Source organism: Podarcis pityusensis, assembly GCF_964106645.2.
Source record: "Podarcis pityusensis genome assembly, chromosome: 2".
Taxonomy (NCBI): Eukaryota; Metazoa; Chordata; class Lepidosauria; order Squamata; family Lacertidae; genus Podarcis; species Podarcis pityusensis.
In genome coordinates, this window is record NC_138029.1 from 126784107 (window position 1) to 126794802 (window position 10696).

Below are 10696 nucleotides of genomic sequence, written 5' to 3' on the forward strand. Positions count from 1 at the left end.
TTGATCTCTTATTTTCATAGTTAAATTTGCCAAGTCGGCATATTCCATCACTTTTAACTGCCACTCTCTTGATCAAGTGTAGGAATCTCTTGATTTTGCCATTTTTGTGCATAAAGTACTCTTGCTGTTGTCGTTCATCTGTCTTCTTGGAACATCTAACCCAGTTATCCCTAAAAGAAATGCTTCATGGTTTCTGCAGGAGCATCACCTTAAGTAATTTTCCCCCTCGTTATAATTCATCTCCCCAAAGCACCTAACCGCTTTACATGTCTAGCAGATATGGAGAAAAGTACCTTCTGTTTCTTTACATTTCCAAGATATATATCTGACTCAAGCTTACTCAGTTTCAGATACTGCGTATAAACCATTTTCATAAAATTTTATTTCAAAGCCTAACACACTGTGAATTTTACATTCAATTTCCTCAGTTTTTTCCATGCTTCCATCTCTAGACCAATGGATTGTAGATCATTTGTCTATCATTTGCCATTGTAAGAGCATCTTCTAAATGAATTTTTCTTTGTTCTCTAGTAACTCTTTTTCAAACTGAGAACTTTGCTTAATAAACCCACACTTCTTATTTTGTTTTAAGACTTCAGTCAGTTGATAGTATTCCAACCAATCTGTCTCCTGATCTTAATATCCTCTGACTTCTTTAACATTGCACCCTCTTCTGTGAAGGCCGATAGCTCCCTATAGGTCACCCATCTCTTTTCCATGTTCAGCTTCTTTTGTGAGATTGCTTCTATGGGCAAAAGCCAGAAATATGTTTTCCTTTTCAACTAATCTTTATACATTTCCAAAACTCTAAATAAGTTTTTCCTAATTACATAATTTATTTTTAAAAAAACATACCTTCGCTTTACATGCATCAACATGCATGCCAGCCAAATTTATTACCGTATGCTTCTACAGTGGAACCTCACTTATCCAGGCTAAACTTATCGAAATAATAACCGTTAAGAGGGACCAACTGGCCAAAGACTTGCCTCATGTTGTAATGTTTAGTTTTGCTCCTTATGTTATTTTCTTACAGTTTTCTTTATTATTAAAGCTTAGTTTACATTTACATAAATGACTTATTTTTCTCAAAGAAAAAGGAACTCTACTGCAGAAAGGTGTGGAATGTCCTAAACGTGGGTGGGCGAGGAGGGTTGAATTTTATCTGTGTGAACCACCCCCCTTCCCCACCCCCCTTCCCCACACAGCCAACACTGCTCAGCATTCAGGGAAATGGAAGAGGGAAACTGGCCACGATCCAGGAGGCAGGTCACCAGAAAGCAAAGCAAAACCTACTGAATAATAATAATAATAAAATTTTATTTATACCCCGCCTTTCCTGGTTCAGAAAACGGCTCAGGGCGGCTAACAACAAATTTAAAACACTTAACTGATACAACAAAGAACGGCATAAAATACAATATAAAACATGAATAATGATAAATTCAGAATTCAAAGATCAATTTAGGGGGAATGGCGGAGCTGAAGTAGGCGGGGAAGCCCCACAAGCCCCCCTACTAGAAGAATAGTAGCACTGACCCCATACTCAAAGCCGATGGCCACTTCTGAGACCAGGAAATAATTCCACCCACCTTGTCACATGCAGCTGGGCTCACTTGCCAGAGCCCACTAGAGAGCTTGTCTCCACAGGCAACTGGGTGCAGCCCACTTGCTCCCTGCTTGTGGCTCAGGGTGGCCTGCACTGCAGGGGGCTCCTCTCTCAGGTGTGGGGAACTTCTGCAGAGGGAGGGGTGTGTGACATGGCCTCTTTCTCCCTGTCCACCTCCCATCACCCAATCCCGGGAGGTACCTCGTGGCTCTCCCACCTATCAGCACCTAGGGGAAAAAAGAGTGCCCTTTTTGCTCCAGGCGAAGTGCTGATATATTTGGTGCTGAAAGGGTGGGGAGTGGCGAGAGAGATCTTTGTGCCCAAAGTCTCTGCCACCTCCTCACCCCCAGGGGTTTGGCCTGTGTCTGGACTGCACCACTTCAGCCTGCAAGGAAGACCCTGTTGTGGCCTTGCATGTGTGTGACAAGGCAACACTCAAGAACAGTTCCCACCAACCAACATTACATCATTCCTCCACTGCCCACAAGAGGGCATCTTTCCTCTACACATGGTAGAATCCTAGAATTGCAGAGTTGGAAGGGACCACGGGGGTCATCTAGTCCAGCCCCCTGCAATGCAGGAATATTTTGCCCAAAGTGGGGCTCAAACCCCCGACCCATAGATTCAGAGTCTCATGCTCTACCGGCTGTGCTCTAAAAGGGAGAGTTTCAGTTCAAGCAGAGCCCAGAATAATTAGGATTATCATACTGTAAAAACCAGGACACCCCCAAAATTGCAGAACTTTTTCTTTTTTTAGACAAGATCCCAAAATGCCAAAAAAGCCCATGAGTTTTCAGTTGGCTTTTCTTAAATCCAGGACAAAGTGCCATCTTTTGGAAATCCCCCCCCCCCCCCCGGACGTCAATTCCACCTTTGAAATCTCAGGAAAATCCAGACGTATGGCAGACCCACAATAATACACCTGGGGGGGAAATGGTTCCGCAGGTTTTCAGGGAGGGGAAGACTCACTGGGACCTGCAGGAAACCTCTGAGCCTGTAGGGAGGGAGGGGGGCAGAGGAAGTTGGGGGGCTGAGGGAGGAAAGGAAGCATCATCCCTGGGGGAGGGAAGCCCAGCTCAGCATTGCCAGGAGGGCAGGGAGAGAGACAGAGGGAGGTCTCTGTCCCAGAACAGAACCATCCAGATTGCGCCCCCCAGCCATGGACAAATTAGCTCTTCTTTCTAAGGAAGCGGGTGGTCTAAACCACTGAGCCTCTTGGGCCTAACAGGAAGGTCTGCGGTTCAAATCCCCGCGATGGGGTGAGCTCCCGTTGCTCTGTCCCAGCTCCTGCCAACCTAGCAGTTCGAAAGCACGCCAGTGCAAGTAGATAAATAGGTACTGCTGTGGCAGGGAGGTAAACGGTGTTTCTGTGTGCTCTGGTTTTTGTCACGCTGTTCCATTGCACCACCAGAAGCTGTTTAGTCTTGCTGGCCACATGACCCAGAAAGCTGTCTGTGGACAAACACCGGCTTCAATGTATTCCTCTTGTGTTTTATGATTTTCCTGATATTCTAAGTGAGCTGGAACTGGTATGTGACCGTAATAATAAAATTCCATTCAGTTCAAACACCAGCTCCCTCGGCCTGGAAGAGAGATGAGCGCCACACCCCATAGTCGTCTTTGACTGGACTTAACCATCCAGGGGTCTTTTACCTTTTTACCTCTACCTTAGCTCTTCTTTCTGCCTCTTCCTTTTTTAATATAATTTTGAAATTAATTTTCAACATATCATTTTCAACAGTAATTAAACATATTTTAACATCTTATACAATTTTTTGACTTCAATCTCGTCTGAAAATTTTCCAATCTAATCTCTAAATACACATTTCCCACTTCTTCCATTATGTTTAGTTCATAACTAATATCACTATTCTGTCTCTAACTTGCAATGCTTCATACATTTCTCCTTACACACTTCTTGTAGTCCTACTAGCGTAATTTGTTGGTTACAGCTGCACTTCAAATAATTCGTATATTTCTTCCAATCTTCTGTAAATCTCTGGTCACGCAGATTTCGAATCCTTCCCGTCATTTTTTCTAATTCTGCGTAGTCCATTAATTTTGTTTGCCATTCTTCTGCCTCTCTTCCAACCCCCTCCACCCATTTAATTCACCCTCTATTTAAAACCTTTACTTATGAGGTAATACTCGGTATTTTTCTTCATAGACATTTTTATGGACATATTTTTAAGCCGACCCGCCTCCCCACCCCTTAGCAACCGCCCCGAATGGGCTGCCTGGCCTTCTCCTGCCCAGGGATATTATGTGGGGTCCGTTAAAAGGATCCCTGGAGATCCACTGCCCCTCAGGCCTTCCTGGAAGCTCCATCCTCTCCCCTCTCTCTGTGGGGAGGGAGGGGGGAGAAAGGAGACCCCTCTCTCTCAGGCAGCCCCATGTCTCTTCCCACCCCCCGAGGCTGGGTCCATCTCTGGGCTTCACAGAGGACTTTGCAAGGCAAACTTGGGCGGGGGGGGAGTGACCCCCTTTGGCTTCCCTGGGTCAGCCCCTCCCCCACTCTCCTGATCCTAAGAAAGAAATTGGGGGGGTCCCTTCCTTTTCACCCCCATCCTCTCCCCTCCCAACTTCCCTGTTTGTAGATTGAAAACCACGTCCTTCTCTCCCCGGAAACGCAGATCACCCCCCCAGATATGATGCCCCTCCCGCAGCCATCTCCACCCTCTGCTGTGGGGGGAGAGGCAACTGGGGGGGGGAAGAGACAGAGCCCCAAGAGCAGGAGGCTAAAGGCAGCGCCGTCCCGTCCACTTCCCATCCCAACACAGCAAGGGGCTGCTCTCTACTAAGTAGCGCTAGGGGCAAGCGCATCCCAAAAGGAACCGGAAGTGTCGCTGCTAAATGTGCCGCCAAAAGTGTAGATTCGGAATAAGGAGGAGGGGCGTCAGTGAAGAAGCACCCCCCCCCCAAAAAAACCCCTTTCTATTGCAGACAAGGATAGCGGAATAATCTCGAGCCAGGGAGGCGGAGGACCAAGAGGTAAAGAGGGAGAGTGGGAAAATAGAGGGGGGGGAATAAGAGGGGGAGGACAGGACGAAGAGACCCTCCTACACCCCCCCCAAGAAAGCGCCCTCCCTGGTGCTCGTTGACAGGGGCCCCGATCCATGCGACCCAGGTGGGAAGGGGGGGACCCAACACCTGCAGGGCTGGCCTTGCAAGATCTCCTGGGCAGCAGCAGCACCGCCAGACTCCCCTTTCTCTTTCCTGGGGGGCCGAGAGATGCTCAGCTGCCCTGCCCCCCCCCTGGACGCCTTGGCGGGAAGGAGAATGAGGACTGGGGGTGGGGCTGAGGCCCCCCATTCTCCCGGTTTCCCCCTGGCAGGAATCCCTGGGGTCGCGGGGCGCCTGGCTGGGGAAACGGAGAGAGGGAGTCCATGGAAGGGGGAGGAGCCTCGACAGAGACCCCTCCCCTTCCAGCACCCCTGACCCCCCTTCTCCCCCCCTTCCCTGATGACACTACCAGGTTATCTCTATTCACTAGGACTCATCTCCATACTTTGGATTGTCCTGAATACCACCAATTATAGCCTAGCCCAAACCCAAAAGTCCCGCTGAGATGATGATTGATAATATTGTCATTTATCCATTTTAGACCCCTAAGTAGTAGCAGTTGCAAGGACATTGTGCTGCTCTCCTCTGTACAGTTCCACCCCTATGACTGATTTAAATGTTTAGCTGCTGATAACATGGCAACGTTTAGCAGGTGATATTGTGAGGTTTAGCTGGTAATAAACCACAAGTGATATTGTGAGTTTTGGTAATGATAACATTACGATCTTTATCTGCTAATAGCACTGCAATGTTTAGCAGGTGATATTGTGAGGTTTAGCTGCTACTAACATTACAGCGTTTAGCTGGTAAGTTATCGCAATGCTGAAAAGCAGGTGTTGCCTAGTCCTTGCACACATTGTGATTCGTAATATATTGCCAGCTCAGTATTAGGAAACAGTTATCACGATGTAAACTTCAAGCCAGTCTTGGGCAATATACCAATATATCGCCCAGCTCTAATCATGACCTATATTTCTGACCCAGTGTATCATTGCTGATTTTACCAGTTTGTCCTTTGTTTCCCATTCCAATAGCATCTTGTGCATTTTGGAAATCACTTTCTCTTTACTCGCAATAACAGCTCTTTCAAACTTTGAGTTAAAAAACTGATTTGATGGTATTGAAACTAATCCGCCACCACACATCCCATCTCATCCTGTTTATTCAATTTTATTTCTTCTTCCGAAAATTCCAAAATATCTCTGTAAGTTGCCCATTGTCCTTCCGTATTGCATTTTTTAAAAAGCTATTGCTTCTGTGGGTGAAAGCCAAATAAGTGTCTTTCCTTCCAGCTGATTCTTATATTTATCCCACACTACAAAAAGGATTTTCCTAATAACATGATTCATAAAGCTCTTGTGTGTTTAGTTTTATCATACTGTAAATAAGCGTACCAAACATATTCTCATGACCTTGTAAATACAACAGCTTAGTGTCTTTCAATATAACCACTACTTAACCAGCAGAGGCATACTGCCTCACAGTAAAGATGAAAATCTTTGTTTCTTGTCCTGCCAGATAAACCTAAAATGTGTTCGGAACTTTCTAAAACTTTCTGGAACTTTCTAGTTCTGGAAAGAATGAACACTCACTCGCCCCAACAAGGCCGACAGATGGAGGTATAGATCAAAGAACATTCTCCTTCCTGAGCACTCCTTCAGCTGACAGCAAGCTTGTCACTCTTTCTCTGACAGGCCCATGCCACAGTCCCTAAAAAAAGACTCCCAAAATGGTCAATATGAGCCTCCTGAGGACCAACAGACTGTGCAGATGATTAAGAAACATATAGAAGTTGAATGAGGAAAAATATGGCCCGGGGGTGGAGGATTAGTATGCAGAGGATAATAGCAAGAAATTGGAAAAGCGAAATCATCCCTTCAAAGATTGAATTGCAAGCCAAATTGATAGAATACTTACAATTAGCAAAGAGAATGGGAACAGTGAGAGGAAATTCAACTCAAGAAGTCAATAAGGAATGGATAATTATTAAGGAATGTCTCAAAGGGTGCTGCAATAACGAAAGCTTCCTGGCAGATATCGAATGAGCCATGTAATAGAAAGTAATTGTTGGAAAAGGTTAAGATTTAAGACAAAGAGAAATAACTTTAGGAAACTGTAAATAATAGTTTAAATGTAAAATAGTACAACGGGTTTAGTCAGAAGTTTCTTTTCTTTTGATTCAGATGTAAATGAGTTCCTTTTCTGCTTATACTTTTAGTACTTCTTGTCTTTTTGTCTGTACTTTGTATTTTCTTTGATTTATTTATACTTTTCACAATCTTTATATTGTACAGATTGTATGGGATGTATGTTAGTAGTGTATGTTCTGTGTGCATTTTAAGATTTGTTTTGCTTAATGAAATTCAATTTAAAAAGGAAAAAAGAAAAAGAAACATATAGAGGTTGAGTGAGGAAAAATATGGCCTGGAGATGGAGGATTAGTATGCAGAGGATGAAATATGTCATTGGAAACTATGAACCAGACAAGTAGAAGGCATGTTCATGGACATTTCTGCACTGCTGGGGGTTGGACCAGATGGCCCCCAGGGTATCTTCCAACTCTTCAGTTCTATGATTCTATGACATGGGGGGGGGACATGGAAGGATGTATGAGATGTTAAAATAGGAGAAGGTGCTAATTGAACTTTATGCGTTTCATATTCTTTTGTTTTCTTCCTTGAAACACGAACAGGAGTTTATGTTCCATGCACTCCAAAGAATGCAGTGGAGAAGACAGTCAGAATTCTGGGGGACATCTGAAATTTCCCTAGGATTAACAAAGAAACTATTTAAATGCATTGAAAGTGGCATGTGATTCAGTCAATGAACACACAAACTTCACATCAATGAACTCAAAGAGTGGAGAAACCATTTCAGGCTATGGAGCATGGAAAAAGCTTAAATGATAGTGGAACACCTAGAAAACATCAACAGACCAACACAGGGAAGAAACCATTTAAATGTGTGGAGTGTGGGAAAAGCTTCACTGGTAGCGGAACACTTAGAAGACATCAACGAACTCACACAGGAGAGAAACCGTTTAAATGTATGGAGTGTGGAAAGAGCTTCACACAGAGGTCACACCTTCATGCACATCAAAATACTCACACAGGGGAGAAAGCATTTGAGTGTATGGAGTGCAAAAAGAGCTTCAGACAGAGGCCACACCTTCAGGTGCATCAGCGAACTCACACAGGGGAGAAAGCCTTTCAATGCACGGAGTGTGGAAAGAGCTTCAGTGACAGTGGAACACTTAGAGTTCATCAACGGATTCACACAGGAGAGAAACCATATAAATGTATGGAATGTGGAAAGAGCTTCAGTGATTATAGAACACTTAAAAAACATCAACGGATTCATACAGGGGAGAAACCATTTGAATGTATGGAATGTGGAAAAAGCTTCAGAGAGAGGTCGCACCTTCATGCCCACCAACGAATTCACACAGGGGAGAAACCATATAAATGTATGGAGTGTGGAAAGAGCTTCAGTGATGGTGGAACTCTTAGAGTTCATCAACGGATTCACACAGGGGAGAAACCATATAAATGTATGGAGTGTGGAAAGAGCTTCGCTGATAATAGAACACTTAGAAAACATCAACGGATTCACACAGGGGAGAAACCATTTGAATGTATGGAGTGTGGAAAGAGCTTCAGTCAGAGTTCAAGCTATAGAAACCATCAAAGGACCCACACAGGGGAGAAACCATTTAAATGCATGCAGTGTGGAATGAACTTCACTAATAGTTCACACCTTCGGTCACATGAACGAACTCACACAGGGGAAAAACCATTTAAATGCATGGAGTGTGGAAAGAACTTCAGGGACATTTCACAGCTTCGTTCACATGAACGAACTCACATAGATGAGAAACCATTTAAATGCATGGATTGTGGAAAGAACTTCAGGGACATTTCACACCTTCATGTACATCATCGAACTCACACGGGGGAGAAACCATTTGAATGCATGGAGTGCGGAAAGAGGTTTAATCGGAGTGAAACACTTAGAATCCATCATCGAACTCACACAGGGGAAAAACCATTTAAATGTATGGAGTGTGGAAAGAGCTTCAGTGAGAGTGGAACACTTAGAATTCATCAACGGATTCACACAGGGGAGAAACCATATAAATGTAAGGAGTGTGGAAAGAGCTTCACTGATAATAGAACACTTCTAAAACATCAACGAATTCACATGGAAGAAACCATGTAAATGTACAGAGTGTGGAAAGAGCTTCACTTATAATAGAACACTTAAAACACACCAACGGATTCACACGGAAGAAACCATGTAAATGTATGGAGTGCGGAAAGATCTTCAGTGACAATGGTAAATTTAGAATTCATCAATGGATTCACACAAGGGAGAAACCATATACAGTCATATCTTGGATCCTGAACGCCTTGCAAGTTGAACGTTGTGGCTCTCGAACACCACAAACCTGGAAATAATTGTTCTGATTTGCGAGTGTTCTTTGGAACTGAACATCCGACGCGGCTTCTGCAGCTTCCAATAGGTTTCAGGAGCTTCCTGCAGTTAATCAGATGTTGTGCTTTGTATCCAAACATTTTGGAAGTCAAACAGACTTCCGGAACGCATTATGTTTGACAGAATAATATGAAATTACTTTCTAAAATGTATAAATTATTTCTGGAAGGCTTTACAAAGATGAACATGTTCAATTTGTCATATGTGGTGGCCATGCATGATAGTAAAGGCATTTTGGTAAATGATATATAGTGAATTGAAAAAAAAAATGTTTAAAATAACTTTTATAAAAAAACTGAAGCTTCTCTTTTAGGACTCAAAGGTGGAGAAATTTCAAGGGAGCAGGAAAGGTTATTTATGTACACAACGATGGCTGTGCAGATGGTATTAGCCCAGAGATGGAAAGAAGACAAAGTCCCTACCAGAGAAGAATGGCAGATTAAGTTGATGGACTGTGCCAAATTGGCATGTGAATTTAAATAATAATTTGGAAAATTTAATAAATAGATTTCCAGAAAAAGAGAGGAAAACATAGAATTCATTAACAGATTCACACAGGGGAGAAACCATATAAATGCATGGAGTGTGGAAAGAGCTTCACTGAGACTTGAAACCTTAGAAAACATCAAGGAACTCACGTGGGGAAAACCATTTAAATCTATAAAGAAAAAGCTTCAGGCAGAGTACAGAGCTTGATATGCATCAATGGATCCACAGAGGAGAGAAAGCATTTAAATGCATGGTGTGTGGAAAGAACTTCAGTAGAAGTGAATACCTCAGACAACATCAATGGACTTTCAAAGGGGAGAGACCATTTCAATGTATTCAGTGAGGAAAGAAGTTTATTGATACTGTAATGGAAAACTTAAGAAGACCTCAAGAAGCTCAGACAAGGGTGAAATCATGTAAATATCAGGAATATAAATAGAATTTCATTCAAAGTTTCAGTCTTTAATGTATAGACATGTAGGTAGGGTCTCACAATAGTAAGCATAATGTAAGATTGAATGTACTGTAATGTTACATAGGGAGGGAGAGAGTGTGAATCTTCTTACATCCCCAAGGTAATATTGCAAACCGCATATATTCTTTATATTTTATAAATTAATTGTGTTGCAACACCTCCTCATACTCCGCTACATGAAGTGTCCATATAAAATGTTATCTCTGCACAACCTGCATGAGGGAGGGGAGGCAGTGCCTGAACATCTCAAAGGAATGCCAGGGCGGAGTGTGTTGACACAGGTTTGTGCAAAATGCTTCACTGTGAGCTTGAATATCTATCTATTCCCTGAATAACAGACAGGGGGAAACCATACAGATGAGTGTAATGATGGCTTATACCGTATTTTTCGCTCTATAAGACGCACCAGACCACAAGACGCACCTAGTTTTTGGAGGAAGAAAACAAGAAAAAAAAATTCTGAATCTCAGAAGCCAGAACAGCAAGAGGGATCGCTACGCAGTGAAAGCAGCAATCCCTCTTGCTGTTCTGGCTTCTGGGATAGCTGCGCAGCCTGCATTCGCTCC

At 43.3% G+C, this 10696-nt stretch overlaps 1 protein-coding gene across 1 annotated transcript; it reads left to right on the plus strand.

Moving 5' to 3' along the window:
* The first annotated feature begins 4464 nt into the window (after window positions 1-4464).
* LOC308469859 (uncharacterized protein) lies at window positions 4465-10107 on the plus strand. Its single transcript, XM_080992901.1, has 2 exons — window positions 4465-4600; window positions 7365-10107. Exon 2 carries the CDS (start codon window positions 7553-7555, stop codon window positions 8888-8890), a length of 1338 nt encoding a protein of 445 aa, XP_080849027.1. The 5' UTR covers window positions 4465-4600; window positions 7365-7552; the 3' UTR covers window positions 8891-10107.
* The last annotated feature ends 589 nt before the right edge of the window (window positions 10108-10696 follow it).

What these genes read in the sequence shown, in the direction of transcription:
- LOC308469859 (XM_080992901.1), top strand. Translation starts at nt 7,553, where the DNA reads ATGGAGCATGGAAAAAGCTTAAATGATAGTGGAACACCTAGAAAACAT.